General features: G+C 41.0%; 1 protein-coding gene across 4 annotated transcripts in view; it reads right to left on the reverse strand.

The window, feature by feature from the left end:
• Positions 1–19,087, reverse strand: part of LOC139420762 (CAP-Gly domain-containing linker protein 2-like) — a 74,208-nt gene that overhangs the window by 37,405 nt on the left and 17,716 nt on the right. For all 4 annotated transcript variants that reach the window (XM_071170982.1, XM_071170979.1, XM_071170981.1 and 1 more), the window contains exon 4: positions 4,162–4,286. In XM_071170982.1, coding sequence (XP_071027083.1) covers positions 4,162–4,286 — 125 coding nt within the window. The remainder of the gene's footprint in view (positions 1–4,161; positions 4,287–19,087) is intronic.

The following is a 19,087-nucleotide window of genomic DNA, read 5'->3' on the forward strand; positions in this document are numbered from 1 at the left end:
CTACAGGGCAACCAAATGTATTCCAATGTCATGAAACAGACACTTTTTACATCATGTGTGTTTCCAATCAAATAGCCCAAATGGTGGCCCATATCAAATACAAATGCGCTTCAACGTGAATATGAATTAACGTCTTATCAAACACACCATATCCTAAAAACAGTACAGATAAAATGGAAAATAGCCTATGGAATGAAATTAGACTACACACGACTGCTGTACGCGAGTTCCACTTAGTGGGCTAAATTGCCATGATAATTGGGGAGTTCAAGTTTGTAGGCCTATTCGTCAATTTCTGAGCTGACCATGGCTAAGAAGAAAATCCGGACGGAATATTCCAAGATAACACAATGCCTGATAAACTTGGGTAGCTGACATAGGCGGCGAGTGAGTTTCAAGTTTGGGGAACTTTACAATTTATTATACTATTTCTACCGATCTGCAGTTTAATTTCAATAATAACATTTTCATTTCTCATTTATCTCTAATAATAAAAATGTTAATTAAAATGATACAAATCTGAAAGTAAGAACTCAACTAATGCAAGAGCACCAGCTTCTGCCATATGGACACATTGATACACCGTGAGCCATTGGCGGCGAAAGAAATGAGCGCATGGAACTCAGAGATAGCCTATAGGCCAATAGAGCAGTAGTCCTATAACTTCCATTGTCAACTAAGTACAAATGCATTCATCTCTCTACTCTGCCTGTCTGCCTCCCCTTCTATCTGTTTGACTTGAAGTGTCGCTCGTGAATTGCAACATTATGCCAAATCAATCAACTGTGTCCGGCCCGAAGCTGTTGCTATAGCGAACTTGCAACATTGTAACAACTATCCACTGTGCAAACACTGGTTGAATCAACGTTGTTTCCACGTCATTTCAACAAATAAAATCTACATGATGACATTGAATCAACCTGGAAAAGGGATTGGATTTGCAAAAAGTCCTCACCTGTAATTTTTAACCTAAATCCAATGACATGGTGATTTTTCAACCAAATGTAAATCAAAACTAGATGTTGAAATGACATCTGTGACCACTGGGTAGCCTATTCCGAGTTTCTTGTGCTAATAAACTGTTGTTACCATATTTAGAAAGCATTTCAATCATGTCATGCCCTATTGCCCCACTTTTTTGAATAGGAAAAAAGTAATACATGATTTTTCATATTTTCTGAATATTTGTATGAATTTGAGCTTGTGTCCTGAGTACACCATAGCAATTTATTTTTTTATTACCAGAAAGGTAAGTTTCAGACCCCAAAAATGTTGCAGCTCAAATAATCATAATGGAAGGACGTCTACCATGGATCACTAAAATAATGATTATGATCACACTTCCTATTATTCCTAATATTATGGAGACACACCGACACACATCTGTCAGCCAAGCATGAGTTATCAGTGTAGCCTGTCATCGTCTAGACATGACGTTGAAATATCTTCACGCCTAGCATAAAACCTTCTACCCCAGGTTTCTGTTATAAGAGTCAATTTAATAAAAAAAAAATAATAATAATTTTCCATTTGGAAAAATTAATCCTGTGCAAATCGTCCTTTGGAATAAAGCAAATGCTTGGATAATAATTTCATAACACAGCAAATAATAGGTTTATCGGCTTAGAGTGCACCGCATCATCCCATGGGATCTGTCAAGGCTGCGCACAGCAGAAATATCACTGAAATATTCTAGTTCCTACACATCACCTTCTATATACAAACAACATAGGCCTTTTATAAGTTGATAAGCAAATGGGCAGTATCATGTTCATGCAAGTCCTCCCTAGAATGCAAAATGTGTCTTCCTAGTAGGACTAGAGTTGACTCTTTTAACTCCAACCACAGGAGTCGGAGTCGACTCCAAAAATCCTGAAACCAGTCACCCCTACTAATGAATGAGACGAGTGAAGGACGCTCTGGCTTTTCACTGAGTGTACAAAACATTAAGAACAGCTTCCTAATATTGAGTTGGAACCCCCCTTTGCCCTCCGAACAGCCTCAATTCGTCGGGGCATGAACTCCACTGGGATGCTGGGGCGGCAGGTAGCTTAGTGGTTAGAGTGTTGGGCCAGTAACTGATAGGTTGCTAGATCAAATCCCGAGCTGACAAGGTAAAAATCTGTTGTTCTGCCCCTGAACAAGGCAGTTAACCCATTGTTCATAAGCCGTCATTGTAAATAAGAATTTGTTCTTAACTGACTTGCCTAGTTAAATAAAATAAATGTTGACTCCAATGCTTCCCAAAGTTGTGTCAAGTTGACAGGAGGTTCTTTGGGTGGTGGACCATTCTTGAAACACATGGAAAACTGTTGAGTGTGAAAAACCCAGCAGCATTGCAGTTCTTGACACAAATTGGTGCGCCTGGCACCTACTACCATACCCTGTTCAGGCACTTAAATCTTTTGTCTTGCCCATTTTTTAAAATGTGAATATTCAGTAAATTTCATTGTTTTAGGTTGGTTTTTTAAATGTATGATATTTCACCTGTTTTGTTTGTGTTACTTTGTACATGCCAAAACACAGGGCGGCGGGTAGCCGAGCGGTTACAGTGTTGGGCCAGTAGCCGAACACTCTCCGAAGGTGTCTCAGGGGGAGTTGGGATGTGCAAAAAAGCTAATTTCCAATTAATAGATATGTGAAATAGGACAAATATAAGCACCCACCAAATGATTTATTATTATTTAAAGTCTTATGACTAATACCCTTTAAAAATGTTTGAGTAAAATTAGCTCTTTTAATAAATGTTTTGCTTCTACCGTGCAAGGAAGTGGGCCATAGTTAATACATCGAAGGAAGGGATAATTAATGAGTAATTGACATCGGACATCATGCCTATGCATCCCAATGTCTGTAAAGGAGCGACTGGAGAGAGTTTCATAGCGCATTTAGTATTTTCGACCGAGGCCCTCTTAGACAAAGATTCCCATTCTATGTCTCGGCGACGTAAATACATGGTGAATTTCCTGTTCTCTCTGCTACAGCATGGCAAGCGGTACCGGAGCGCCAAGTCTAGGTCCAAAAGGCTCCTTAACAGCTTCTACCCCCAAGCCATAAGACTGCTGAACAATTAATCAAATGGCCACCCGGACTATTTACATTGACCCCCTAACCTTTTGTTTTTACACTGCTGCTACTCGCTGTTTATTATCTCTGAATAGTCACTTTACCCCTACCTACATGTACAAATTACCTCGACTAACCCCCGCACATTGACTCTGTACCCCTGTATATAGCCTCGTTATTGTTATTTTATTGTTACTTTTTTATCGATATTAGTGCCCACTACTAGGTTCCATCATGTCAAGTGGAATCATGTCAAGTGGACTCAAGTCCTTTCAAATCAGAGGTTATGAGAGAAAGGTGGCAATGAGGAATTAAGACTAGCCTTTCAAGACTATTGGGAAACATTACATTACATTCATTTTAGTGGCATGTTGGAAAAGTTATATCAATGTTCTAGTATGTATTATGTCATTAATAGTATAGTACTGTAAAATGTGATGCAAGTCATGACTAGTTGCTGTCGAGCATTCCTTCACATCAAAAGGTATTTTAATAGAAATCAATCACTTTGAGAGGTGGAAAACATGATTTTAGTTAAGTGGATTGAAATAAAGCTTTCTAAGGCATATTTCAAACATCAAATATGTAAGTCGAGGAAACTAGAGCATGTTGCCGCTAGTATATGTTAGCACAGCTACTTTCCATCTCAATTTTTATTTTTTGATTTAGGGATGCTTTTTGAAGGTAGAAGAGTGAAGTCATATTCTGGAGAGTGAAGTCATATTCTGTTTGCACAGTGATTTATGTTTCCACCATTTTGGAAATAATTCAGTTGAATATTGTGTTACAGAGGGGAAGGCCTAGCTCTAAATATTTACCATACAGTGGGATTGCAGCTAAAAAGAGAATGATGCTGTCTCGTCTGACACTAAACCACACATGATAGATTTGTTTAAGCCACCACTAGGCCTACAGCTAGATCTACCAGACAGATCTGTGTGGGGGTTTTGTGTGCGTGCATGCGAGTGTGTGTGTGTAGGAGAGTGAGAAAGAGACAGTGAGAGACACATTTAAATAAAGAGGGAGTTAGATCAAGTGGGGAGAGGGGGAGAGAGAAAGACACACACACACACACACAGAGAGAGAGAGAGATACCTGGTTCCAGCCACTGCACCGTCATTCTTCCCCAGGGGCTCGTCCAACTCCACGCCGCACCACTCACCCTTGGCAAAGTCAGTCTCCCCCACGTAGCGCACCACTCCTGTCTTAGTGCCCCCCACCTGAAAATACAAAGGAGCATGATGAGCAACTGCAACATCTTGGGAATTATCATGTCCAAAATACCTTGCGTGGTAAGATAAAATATAGAACAACTGCAACATCTTGGGAATTATCATGTCCAAAATACCTTGCGTAGTAAGATAAAATATAGAACAACTGCAACATCTTGGGAATTATCATGTTCAAAATACCTTGCGTAGTAAGATAAAATATAGAACAACTGCAACATCTTGGGAATTATCATGTCCAAAATACCTTGCGTAGTAAGATAAAATTTAGAACAACTGCAACATCTTGGGAATTACCATGTCCAAAATACCTTGCGTAGTAAGATAAAATATAGAACAACTGCAACATCTTGGAAATTATCATGTCCAAAATACCTTGCGTAGTAAGATAAAATATAGAACAACTGCAACTGAGGTAGACATGAGGTTGTCTTTTTGTTACTTTTTGCTTGTTTGTTTCTTGGCATTTTTGTTATTTCAGATACCCCCAAAATATGCATACTTGAAAAAAATATATGTCGTTTGCGACATCCTTTTCCAACTGTGCAAAGATGTTTTTACATGTTTATAAATAAGGTATGTAGTGTGGCGTAATCCTGCACGGCGCGACAGAGCTGATGTGTAATCGTGCATGACTGAAAAAGCTGATATGGCCTACATTCTATGTCTGAAAAGGTCACCGCCGGTTACGCTAATGCGATCAGACAGACTGATGATAAAGAAACTACTCCATCTAAAGTTCAATCATCTACAAACAGTGGACCGAGGCAAACACAGATCATTTCTCAGTGTTTTGGAATGCCACGACAACAACAATATTGTGTCCTCTCCCAAACCCCCCAAAATAATAATATAAAATCTAAGATAATCAGATGGTATACTGTATATTGACATACAACTTTCCGAGCATCATCATGGCATGCACTAGCGAATTTACCTGAAATGTTTCAATTTAAATGAAATTTACCTAAAAATGACCAGCAGTTGAGATAAATGAACTGTGCACAGCGCTTCATACTGAGATGCGCTGTCTATTGCCAAGCAGCCCCAACAATATGCTTTTGGAACGCCCCACGTGATGATTGGCATGTGATTTGCTAGTGTCAAAGGAGGCCAAAGTCACGAGAGAACCAGATTCTCCGGGAGAATCTGACCCAACCATATCCAGCATGCATCTGGCGTGCTCCGAACTCAAATTCACATATAAGCAACAGTATTTACGTATCCCGAGTTGGCTAGAAGTACATCCACTATAACTGTGGAAAAGCACAGGTAGAGCTGATACTACCTCTGTCTGTAACAATGGAAAAGTGCGCATCAATACATCCCTTTTTTTTATTTTCTTTTTTCTGTGTATTTAATGTAAACCCACTGTTAGCACATACAGATGTAGGATCTTCATTTGAGCCAGTTTGCTACAGCAGGAAAATAATCCAGCAGCAACAAGAAATGTGAAGAGTTTTAGATTAAAAGAGTTTTAGATTACTTGATATTGTGTTTATTTGTTTTTCTATTGAATATTAGGGGCACGTTTTTTATTAAAAGAGTGATAGAAATGGAAGTAAATGTAATCAGAATGTTTTTAATACTCATTTAAGAGTAATAATAGAGTAATCAAATGTATTATGTTACTTATTACTTTCATTGCCATGTAATCTTTAATCAACAACTGATTAAAATATGTTTAGGTCATCCGCCCAACTCCTAAACAATAACCTAACAAACAACAGGCCAATCGCCAATGAGTGAAATAACCTTTTCTTGATCTTCACTAAACCAAAATAAACAAATAAACCAATATAAATACAGATTCTCAACAATCGATTCGATATCATATCTCTTTCCACATAAACAAGAAATATAAAGGATTTTTTTTAATAAACATGATGAACACACATTATGTCATCATGGTCATCATCCTAGAGGCCAAACAATGATATCATCCATGCCAGTGTGTATCTCTTACACAATGAAATTCAGTCTAAATTCATCTGATGGCAAAACCTGGTATAGCTTTCACTCTCTTTTCAATCCCCCAAAGGACTCTCCTGTTCTTTCACAGACAGCCATATTGATTCCACCTCTGGCTGTGAGAAGATATTGTTTTCTAAATGGTATGATGACAACACAAATGCAAATTACAAAGACTGAGATGTTATTGCTCCACAATGCTTATTTACTGGAAAAAAAACACTGCATTTCACAACTTGGTAAAACTTCCTATTAATACTGTCTTTATAATGGATTATAAGCACATTTATAAAATCCTATGAGCTACGCATAATGCATTATAATCCATGAAATAGGCACTAATAATTGCTCATTAACATCTATAACTATATCCATAGAGCATTATGACAAGGCTCTATAATGCCTTATGACGCAAAGTGTTATAATGCCCTCACACCATTCTCATAAGGTTATAATACATTACAATGAGGTAGAGGGAATTCATAGAGAGTGTTATCCACAATCATAAAAAATGTTGTGTGTGAATGTAGTAGAGATGGACAATGTCTGTCACTGAAATGAGTTGGTGGAGAATAGTGCTTTGTTCACTTCCCAACCTCTGACTCATGACTACTGCCATCTTGTTTTGAGTCACATCTTCTCCAGACTGATCCCGGGACACAGAGGCCTTTTGTGAGTGGGCGAGAGAAGAACCTACAGTAATTGCCTTTATGGAAAGAGAAAAGAGCATAACTTACTTACAGCACACTGCCCTTATGGATAGCATGGCATTGTCAGCACAGAGCAGTTTCCAGTGAATTATTATGTTGTACTCATCAAATTCATACAAATCAGTTGTGCTGTAGGTTGTCTTGTCATGACGTGTTTTAAGAACTTACTGCTGATGTTTGAGGATAAAAACTGCACAATGAATGTTGAGGGCTGATCGATTAATTGATCGATTGAATTGATCAATTAATACATGTTTATAATAAATAAACAACTTTATTTATTATAATAAATATAAAGAATTATAAATATTATAATATAATATTTATTATATAATTGTTAATAATAATTATTAATAAATCATAATAATGATAGTCATCATCAATGTCAATGTGAGTCAAAAAAGGCTAAATATCTCGACTTCCACTCCTTCTCATCCACATATGGTGCACATTTGTACGTGAAATATGAGTACTGTCACTGTAACATCCTCACTTCCTCTGAGAAGAGAAGCTCCAGCTTGACGTAACAGACAGACACATTCATCACCCGTAAATCTACAGAGATAACAAAAACACTCCCAAAGAATGTTGAGTCCTCTCTTCCTAACTCACCTTGTTTACTTATAGGGACAGAAGGTGGTTAGAGCGTTGGACTAGTAACCGCAAGTTGCGAGATCAAATCCCCGAGCTGACAAGGTAAAAATCTGTCATTCTGCCACTGAGCAAGGCAGTTTATCCACTGTTCCCCTGGTGTCAATGATGTGGATGTCAATTAAGGTAGCCCCCCACACATCTCTGATTCAGAGGGGTTGGGTTAAATATGTAAACCACATTTTGGCTGAATGCATTCAGTTGTACAACTAACTAGGTATTCCCCTTTCCTTAAACCCGCACAGAATGACACACCATGTCCAAAACAGCTTTCACACCAAGGAAAACATACTGTGTGAAATAGACCACAACCTAGCTTGTCAAAACATAGGAGAAGACATCGACCTGGGTTGACAAAATAGGAGATCTTGCTATTTCACTGACCTGACACTGACCTGTCCATTTTCATGGGCTGGGAAGAGAGAAGTGTGATGGAGTAGTGTGAAAGCCATGAGGCAAAACACAGTTGTGGGCTGCTTGTGATGCCAGTTGGATGGATGACTGCATAACGATTCACAGATTAAAGCCAGTGTGCCTGCCAGCAGTGCAGAGACAGCGAGTCAGCAACATACTGTAAGACTCCTCTTGGCTACTGCCCCTCTAACTTCCTGTTTATCTGAAAGTTGGCCTGAGATGGGACTCAAAGCAACTCAGTTTGAGTGCCAAGACACAGAGAGCTACACCAGGCTGTGATATCTTTGTCTATGATTTGAAATGGAGGTTAGACAGATGCACTATAAGATACAGTAAGGTGATATGAAGTGTAACCCATAGGCTAGTCTCTCTTAAGACATCATATTGAGGATGTGTAAGACCAGTCCTATGAGTCCGTTAGTTTGCCTTGCATTCAAAAAATATATAACTTCCAGCAACTGTGTTATTGTGCTATGCAGATAGTGAAATATACATCAATAAAACACAATTAATAGAGATGGTTAAATGTTCTTTACGGGTTATTTTGCACATATACACTGTATTACAGAAGAGTATTAAGGCCAAGTGAAGATAAAATAAATAAACGGTGATGCGTGGTGGTGCTTGGATTTTTTTGTTGTTGCACGGATAGTACTTAAAAAACTTGAAATACTTTGAGAGAGTTTAAATTTTGAGAATTCGAATGAGGCTGCAATAAAAACTAATGGGACTGTAGCGACTGTGTTAGCATCAAAATCCGGGGTGTTAGCTACGTTTCTATTCAAGCGTTGATTGACATGGAAATAAACCAATAGTATTTGAGAAAATATGAAAAAAAACGGACCCCTCTGACGTAAAGCATGCATTATGCAACTCATTGTGAACCATACAGCCTCTTTCCACCAGGAGTAGCGTGTTTCTCACAGATTAAAAACAAGCGTAACCATATATACTTGTAAGAAACATTCATTATTATGGTCCTGTGTGGCTCAATTGGTAGAGCATGGTGCTTTCAACACCAGGGTTGTGGGTTTCATTCCCACGGGAGACCAATAAGTAAGTTGTTCTGGATAAGAGTGTCTGCTAAATGATGTAAATGATTTATGATTTTCGTTTAAATGAGCTTTAGTATTAATACTTTAATGGCTAATATTAAACTCATTTTTCATGAGAATGGTGCTAATAGCAGTGGTCATCAATAACACACACTGAATCAATAAATAATTAATTGCATAAGACTGATGTGCAGAATCATAAAAATAATACCACCGCGCCAAACTCTGATCTGTCACCTGCTGAAGTATACAGTTGAAGTCGGAAGTTTACATACACCTTAGCCAAATACATTCAAACTCAGTTTTTCAAAATTCGTGACATTTAATCCTAGCAAAAAAAATCCCTGCCTTAGGCCAGTTAGGATCACCACTTTATTTTAAGAATGTGAAATGTCAGAATTATAGTAGAGAGAATGATTTATTTCAGCTTTCATTTCTATTATCACATTCCCAGTGGGTCAGAAGTTTACATACACTCAATTAGTATTTGGTAGCACTGCCTTTAAATTGTTTCACTTGGGTCAAATGTGTCGGGTAGCCTTCCACAAGCTTCCCACAATATGTTGGGTGAATTTTGGCCCATTCCTCCTGACAGAGCTGGTGTAACTGAGTCAGGTTTGTAGGTCTCCTTGCTCGCACACGCTTTTTCATTTCTGCCCACACATTTTTATAGGGTTGAGGTTAGGGCTTGTGATGGCCACTCCAATACCTTGACTTTGTTGTCCTTAAGCCATTTTGCCTCAACTTTTGAAGTATGCTTGGGGTCATTGTCCATTTGGAAGACCCATTTGTGACCAAGCTTTATTAACTTCCTGACTGATGTTTTGAGATGTTGCTTCAATATATCCACATCATTTTCCTGCCTCATGATGCCATCTATTTTGTGAAGTGCACCAGTCCCTCCTGTAGCAAAGCATTCCCACAACATGATGCTGCCACCCCCGTGCTTCACAGTTGGGATGGTGTTCCTTGGCTTGCAAACCTCCCCTTTCTTCCTCCAAGCATAACAATGGTCATTATGGCCAAACAGTTATATTTTTGTTTCATCAGATCAGAGGACATTTCTCCAAAATGTACAATCTTTGTCCCCATGTGCAGTTGCAAACCGTATTCTGGCTTTTTTATGGCGGTTTTGGAGCAGTAGCTTCTTCCTTGCTGAGCGGCCTTTCAGGTTATGCTGATACAGGACTCGTTTTACTGTTGATATAGATACTTTTGTACCTGTTTCCTCCAGCACCTTCACAAGGTCCTTTGCTGTTGTTCTGGGATTGATTTGCACCTTTCGCACCAAAGTACATTCATCTCTAGGAGACAGAACGCGTCTCCTTCCTGAGCGGTATGACGGCTGCATGTTCCCATGGTGTTTATACTTGCGTACTATTGTTTGTGCAGATGAACGTGGTACCTTCAATTACTTGTGTCATGCACAAAGTAGATGTCCTAACCGACTTGCCAAAACTATAGCTTGTTAACAAGAAATGTGTGGAGTGGTTGAAAAACGAGTTTTAATGACTCCAACCTAAGTGTATGCAAACTTCCGACTTCAACTGTATTTGCTGTGCCAACCTGTTCACGAGTGCTATGTGTTCAATCATTATTTATTTAGCAATACATTATCAAATGGTGAGAGTAAATTTGATTACTTCTGAGTTCATCAATAGTTAATTCAATCAATAGTTAATTTTTCGTGTCATCATCACTGAGAGCCATCATGACTCTCAAAAGCTGTGACAGCCGCAATTTACTTAACGCCATTGCGTTCTTTAATCATTGCCAGGTCAGAGTCCAAACAGTACCAGACAATAGGCAGTCTTATAGTCAGGCAGGAGTTAGAAACCAGATCTGAGTCCAAACATATTACAAGGGGATAGGCAGTCTTATAGTCAGGCAGGAGTTAGAAACCAGATCTGAGTCCAAACATATTACAAGGGGATAGGCAGTCTTATAGTCAGGCAGGAGTTAGAAACCAGATCTGAGTCCAAACTTATTACAAGGGGATAGGCAGGCTGGTAGTCAGAACAGACAGAGTGTTCAGGCAGGCGAGTTCGGAGTCAGGACAGGCAAGGGTCAAAACCAGGAGGACTAGAAACAAACAGAAACTGGGAAAAATAGGAGCAAGGAAAAACGCTGGTTGACTTGGCAAACAAGACGAACTGGCACAGAGAGACGGGAAACACAGGGATATATACACCGGGGATAATAAGCAGGACAGGTGAAGGACAGGTGAACTAGGTCAGGGTGTGACAGTGAGCAAAACTTCTACAATCATGTTAATCCTTCAAACCTAAAAGTCACAAAATGGTTCTGAAATATGTACTTCATACAAGTCAAACAACTCTTGTCAAGACTAAATTAATCAAAGAACTCCTTCCTAATCTACAGCTGTAGAACTGCCCTCCAGTGAAGTTAACATAACATGGCCGGCAACAAGAAAACGATCCCATGCAGGCCTTTAACATAGATCAAAGCTAGAGCAACATGAGACATTACTCATGTATATTTGGCCACAGAAGTTTTCTCTTTTCAAAAAGCATTTGTCTTCCCTCTAATGATGAGAGATCTCCGTCTCTGACTAACAGGGTTGTCTGGATTGTCTATGGGTGCCTCCCAAATGGCTCCTTATTCCCTATAGTGCACTTCTTTTGACTAGAGCCTTATGGACCAAGGGGAATAGGGTGCCATTTTGGACACAGACTTCGTAATGTCCCAAACCCCTGATAACAAGATCCTTCTAACTAGGCAGGGGATGTTAGTGACTGAGCGACCATTAGGCCTTCAGATCCCCATTACAACCCATGAAGGAATAGGCATGGTGCTACCTTGTCATTTAGGTACTACTCAATGTTAATCCCAGTGGTAACAACTGATTACTCAGGGTTTCAACCTCACAGCTTAGGGCCTTGAAAGCTGGTGCTGGTTGATGAGTAGTTCTAGTGGGCGGAAGCTGTAGGGAAGGCTTTTGCGAAAACATACTTATATCCGTAGAGAGCATGGAAGGTGGAGTCCATGGCAAGTGGTTAAAAACTGTGGTCAGACATGAGAAACCACAGGAATTAGAGTTGCATTTATGCATTCAAATGTAATACTTTTGATAAACCTTCCAGGGATATCTCAAAAACACAATTTTCTACTCTTGCAGGAGTTTGAGATTACCATTGTGTATTTTGTACAAAATTGGAATACAAGTCAGAGCCTATCACAAAGCTTCAAGATTCAAAAGTAGGGCACCAAAATACACAATATCAATATTGCAAGAGAGGCTGACAATTTTGAAACAAGTTTCACAACTCCCTATCCAGTATCCATATTGACCAACACACTCACAGAATAGCTGTGAGTTAGAGCAGAGTGGAGAAGCAAGGTAAAATGATGTCAGCGGTGGGATCTCCTGATAGTAATCCAATGTGATTGACAAAACTGACCATTTAGCGCAACCCAACGGTAAATGAAAGGCAATGTGACCCAATTGTTGTTTAGAGAGTGTGGTTTGGTTGAAAGAACGTTGTGTAAATGGCAGTCCTTGACCTTTTGTGGGAGTGCAAACGGAATCAGTCCAGGTCTGGTTTCTCAGACTTTCAGAATGATCCAAAAAGATAGCAGATTTACAGGTAATGTAACAGATCTCGTCCTCCTCTTCTGAGGAGGAAAAGCGAGAAGGATCGGAGGACCAATGTGCAGCGTGGTAAGTGTCCATAATGTTTAATCAAACACAACAGAACACTGGAACAAAACAATAAACGTGAATAAACTAAACAGTCCCGTGGGGTCACAAACACTGACACGGAAGACAAACACCCACAACTCAGAAGTGAAACCAGGCTACCTAAGTATGATTCTCAATCAGGGACAACAATTGACAGCTGCCTCTGATTGAGAACCATACTAGGCCGAACACAGAAATCCCAAATTATAGAAAAACGAACATAGACAACCCAACTCACGCCCTGACCATACTAAAACAAATGCATAACAAAGGAACTAAGGTCAGAACGTGACAGGTAAATCATAATCATAAATCATAATAAGTTAGGATTGAACTTTAATAATGTTTTGTCATTGTTTTTGTGGAGCGAGGGTCAAAGCAAACGTGCTCTTCATGTCAACAACATCATTTTCCATCATCTGTTTCCACACAGTGAAAAACACTTACACATTGTTTTTTCAAGGGTGGTTTTGCCTTGATACTATGTGGGTATGAAAGTTGCAGAATGTGAACAAAAATGTAAACGTAACTTGCAACAATTTCAAAGATTTTACTGAGTTACAGTTCATATAAGGAAATTAGTCAATTGAAATGTTTTCATTGGGCCCTAATCTATGGATTTCATTTGACTCCAGTCAGTGTCCAGTGTGACCACCATTTGCCTCATGCAGCGCGACGCATCTCCTTCGCATTGAGCTTATCAGGCTGTTGATTGTGGCCTGTGGAATGTTGTCCCACTCATGGATATCAGTGGGAACTGGAACAAGCTGTAGTACATGTCGATCCAGAGCATCACAAACATGCTCAATGGGTGACATGTCTGATGAGTATACAAGCCATGGAAGAAATGGGAATTGTGTACAGAGAAACATGTGACCCGTTTCAGGAAACTAGGCGTATGTCGCGGGTCACTACTTCACAGGGGAGCCATTTGAAAATAACACATTTTTGTAAAAAATCAAAACGCGTTCTTTTTGGCAGAAATCCCTTCTCGAACATGTGAACTTTCATGTGCCTTAATAGCAAACTTGTATGCCATCTGTGAATACGCATAAAATTGTTAAATTATGAGCCTAGTTGGTTTAGCCATGGAAAAAAAGGGGGCAACCTTCCCGCTAACCATGATTGGCTGAGATAATGAGTGGGCTGGACATGCCAAAGATGAGTTTGGATCGGGTCTGCCATATAGTACGCTTCTGTGTATTTGAGCTGGAAAGTATGTCTAGGTAATCCTGTCTAATGCATATTTTTGAAAAATGTATTGCATAGTAAAACTGCATAAGTGTGGCTCTCCACCTTCTGGAGAACCGAGTTTTGAAATCAATGGAATTCAAGTAGGATAGCTAAGGAGATGTAGAAAACACCTGTCTTACATCTTCAAACTATGAGCAACCATGGCATCCGACAGGAGATGCATCCATCCATGATGTATACGGTAAGATAGTCTAGCTAGCTACATTTTCAGATATCGGTTAGCTATCTGCAGATTCATACAGGGTAGTAATGTCATGAGTTGTGATTCTGGTTCATTGTTTAGCTGGCTAGCTACATGTCTTAACAAAAGACTCCACTATGCAAGTATCCATTTGAATAGAATGTCACTATGACAACTGTTGATAGACGCTGGTTAGCTACCTACAGATTCATTCAGGGTAGTAACGTCATAAGTTTTGATTATGGTTCATTGTTTAGCTAACTAGCTACATGTCTTAACAAAAGACTCCACTATGCAAGTAACCATTTCGGGTGCATTCGTAAATTCCGTCTGGCCATCTACTCCGATTTCAGAGCACTCTCGTCTGAGAGTACCAGAGCGTAGAATAACTGTTGAATTTACGAATGCACAACACCTGTTGAATATGGCCATGTCAGTAAACGTTGGCAAAAAAGCATCATTAAATTGTTGCCAGCAGCACAGTTGCAGTCACCAACGCTCTAGATAACATGAAAACAGCCTAACCATCTCTGCTAGGGTGAGTAAAATGGTAAGAGTTTGGGTGGGGGCTCAAGCTTAAGAGGGTGTGAACAATGCTGAATGGGTGTAGACAAAGAAGAGCTCTCCAGTAGGTATCAAAACATTCAAAGTCCATTTTCTGAAAAGTGAGGTTACAAGTTTATCAACTTTCAAAGCAGAATTACCTTTCCATGATTTCTCAAATGTAGTGAATGATATACCATGTTGTAGCTTTGTGTCTCTGTTTTTATCCAATGTAAAAATAAACAAATATTGTTTTTTTGCTACATACCACCGAATCAAGGTGGTCGGTCACACGTGAAGTGATGGCTTGGCGGATGAACGGGTCAACAATGGGCCTCAGGATCTCGTCACTGTATCTTTGTGCATTCAAATTGCCATTGATAAAATGCAATTGTGTTCATTGTCCGTGGCTTTTGCTTGCCCATATCATATCCCCACATCCACAATGGGGTACTCTGTTCACAACGTTAACATTAGCAAACTGCTTTCCCACACAACGCCATCTGTCCGGTACAGTTGAAACCGGGATTCATCTGTGAAGAGCACACTTCTCAAGCATGCCAGTGGCCATCAAAGCTCAGCATTTTCCCACTGAAGTTGGTTACGACGCCAAACTGCAGTCAGATCAAGACCCTGGTGAGGACGACGAGGATGCAAATGAGCATCCCTGAGACAGTTTCTGAAAGTTTGTGCAGAAATTCTTCGGTTGTACAAACCCGCAGTTTCATCATCTGTCCGGGTGGCTGGTCTCAGACACAAAATTTGAGAAAAATAAGCTATTTTTGCATATGGAAAATTTCTGGGATATTTTATTTCAGTTCATCAAATATGGGATCAAACATGTACATGTTCCATTTATATTTGTGTTCAGTATACTTGACCTAGAAACTATGTCTGAACCATACTGGTAAATCAAATCAAATCAAATTTTATTTGTCACATACACATGGTTAGCAGATGTTAATGCGAGTGTAGCGAAATGCTTGTGCTTCTAGTTCCGACAATGCAGTAATAACCAACAAGTAATCTAGCTAACAATTCCAAAACTACTACCTTATAGACACAAGTGTAAGGGGATAAAGAATATGTACATAAAGATATATGAATGAGTGATGGTACAGAGAGGCATAGGCAAGATACAGTAGATGGTAATGAGTGCAGTATATACATATGAGATGAGTATGTAAACAAAGTGGCATAGTTAAAGTGGCTAGTGATACATGTATTACATAAAGATGCAGTAGATGATGAGTACAGTATATACATATACATATGAGATGAATAATGTAGGGTATGTAAACATTATATTAGGTAGCATTGTTTAAAGTGGCTAGTGATATATTTTACATCATTTCCCATCAATTCCCATTATTAAAGTGGCTGGAGTTGAGTCAGTGTGTTGGCAGCAGCCACTCAATGTTAGTGGTGGCTGTTTAACAGTCTGATGGCCTTGAGATAGAAGCTGTTTTTCAGTCTCTCAGTCCCAGCTTTGATGCACCTGTACTGATCTCGCCTTCTGGATGATAGCGGGGTGAACAGGCAGGGGCTCGGGTGGTTGTTGTCCTTGATGATCTTTATGGCCTTCCTGTGACATCGGGTGGTGTAGGTGTCCTGGAGGGCAGGTAGTTTGCCCCCGGTGATGCGTTGTGCAGACCTCACTACCCTCTGGAGCGCCTTACGGTTGTGAGCGGAGCAGTTGCCGTACCAGGCGGTGATACAGCCCGACAGGATGCTCTCGATTGTGCATCTGTAGAAGTTTATGAGTGCTTTGGTGACAAGCCAAATTTCTTCAGCCTCCTGAGGTTGAAGAGGCGCTGCTGCGCCTTCTTCACGATGCTGTCTGTGTGGGTGGACCAATTCAGTTTGTCTGTGATGTGTACGCCGAGGAACTTAAAACTTACTACCCTCTCCACTACTGTTCCATAGATGTGGATAGGGGGATGTTCCCTCTGCTGTTTCCTGAAGTCCACAATCATCTCCTTTGTTTTGTTGACGTTGAGTGTGAGGTTATTTTCCTGACACCACACTCCGAGGGCCCTCACCTCCTCCCTGTAGGCTGTCTCGTCGTTGTTGGTAATCAAGCCTACCACTGTTGTGTCGTCCGCAAACTTGATGATTGAGTTGGAGGCGTGCGTGGCCACGCAGTCATGGGTGAACAGGGAGTACAGGAGAGGGCTCAGAACGCACCCTTGTGGGGCCCCAGTGTTGAGGATCAGCGGGGTGGAAATGTTGTTGCCTACCCTCACCACCTGGGGGCGGCCCGTCAGGAAGTCCAGTACCCAGTTGCACAGGGCGGGGTCGAGACCCAGGGTCTCGAGCTTGATGACGAGCTTGGAGGGCACTATGGTGTTAAATGCCGAGCTGTAGTCGATGAACAGCATTCTCACGTAGTTATTCCTCTTGTCCAGATGGGTTAGGGCAGTGTGCAGTGTGGTTGAGATTGCATCGTCTGTGGACCTATTTGGGCGGTAAGCAAATTGGAGTGGGTCTAGGGTGTCAGGTAGGGTGGAGGTGATATGGTCCTTGACTAGTCTCTCAAAGCACTTCATGATGACGGAAGTGAGTGCTACAGGGCGGTAGTCGTTTAGCTCAGTTACCTTAGCGTTCTTGGGAACAGGAACAATGGTGGCCCTCTTGAAGCATGTGGGAACAACAGACTGGGATAGGGATTGATTGAATATGTTCGTAAACACACCAGCCAGCTGGTCTGCGCATGCTCTGATGGCGCGGCTGGGGATGCCGTCTGGACCTGCAGCCTTGCGAGGGTTGACACGTTTAAATGTTTTCCTCACGTCGGCTGCAGTGAAGGAGAGTCCGCATGTTTTAGTTGCGGGCCGTGTCAGTGGCACTGTATTGTCCTCAAAGCGGGCAAAAAAGTTATTTAGTCTGCCTGGGAGCAAGACATCCTGGTCCGTGACGGGGCTTGTTTTCTTTTTGTAATCCGTGATTGACTGTAGACCCTGCCACATACCTCTTGTGTCTGAGCCGTTGAATTGAGATTCTACTTTGTCTCTATACTGACGCTTAGCTTGTTTGATTGCCTTGCGGAGGGAATAGTTACACTGTTTGTATTCGGTCATGTTTCCCGTCACCTTGCCCTGATTAAAAGCAGTGGTTCGGGCTTTCAGTTTCACGCGAATGCTGCCATCAATCCACGGTTTCTGGTTTGGGAATGTTTTAATCGTTGCTATGGGAACGACATCTTCAACGCACGTTTTAATGAACTCGCTCACCGAATCAGCGTATTTGTCAATGTTGTTGTCTGATGCAATACGAAACATATCCCAGTCCACGTGATGGAAGCAGTCTTGGAGTGTGGAATCAGATTGGTCAGACCAGCGTTGAACAGACCTCAGCGCGGGAGCTTCTTGTTTTAGTTTCTGTCTGTAGGCAGGGATCAACAAAATGGAGTCGTGGTCAGCTTTTCCAAAAGGAGGGCGGGGCAGGGCCTTATATGCATCGCGGAAGTTAGAATAGCAGTGATCCAAGGTTTTTCCAGCTCTGGTTGTGCAATCGATATGCTGATAAAATTTAAGGAGTGTTGTTTTCAGATTAGCCTTGTTAAAATCCCCAGCTACAATGAATGCAGCCTCCGGATAAATGGATTCCAGTTTGCAAAGAGTCAAATAAAGTTCGTTCAGAGCCATCGATGTGTCTGCTTGGGGGGGAATATATACGGCTGTGATTATAATCGAAGAGAATTCCCTTGGTAGATAATGCGGTCGACATTTGATTGAGAGGAATTCTAAATCAGGTGAACAGAAGGACTTGAGTACCTGTATGTTGTTATGATCACACCACGTCACGTTAACCACGAAGCATACGCCCCCGCCCCTCTTCTTACCAGAAAGATGTTTGTTTCTGTCTGCGCGATGCGTGGAGAAACCAGTTGGCTGCACCGACTCCGATAGCGTCTCTCCAGTGAGCCATGTTTCCGTGAAGCAAAGAACGTTAGAGTCTCTAATGTCCCTCTGGAATGCTACCCTTGCTCGGATTTCATCAACCTTGTTGTCAAGAGACTGGACATTGGCGAGAAGAATGCTAGGGAGTGGTGCACGATGTGTCCGTCTCCGGAGTCTGACCAGAAGACCGCTCCGTTTCCCCCTTTTACGAAGTCGTTTTTTTGGGTCGTCGGCTGGGATCCATTCCGTTGTCCTGGGTGAAAGACAGAACACAGGATCCGCTTCGCGAAAGTCATATTCTTGGTCGTACTGATGGTGAGTTGACGCTGCTCTTATGTTCAGTAGTTCTTCTCGACTGTATGTAATGAAACCTAAGATGACCTGGGGTACCAATGTAAGAAATAACAC

Source organism: Oncorhynchus clarkii, chromosome 12 (assembly GCF_045791955.1).
Source record: "Oncorhynchus clarkii lewisi isolate Uvic-CL-2024 chromosome 12, UVic_Ocla_1.0, whole genome shotgun sequence".
In the NCBI taxonomy this organism is placed as follows: Eukaryota; Metazoa; Chordata; class Actinopteri; order Salmoniformes; family Salmonidae; genus Oncorhynchus; species Oncorhynchus clarkii.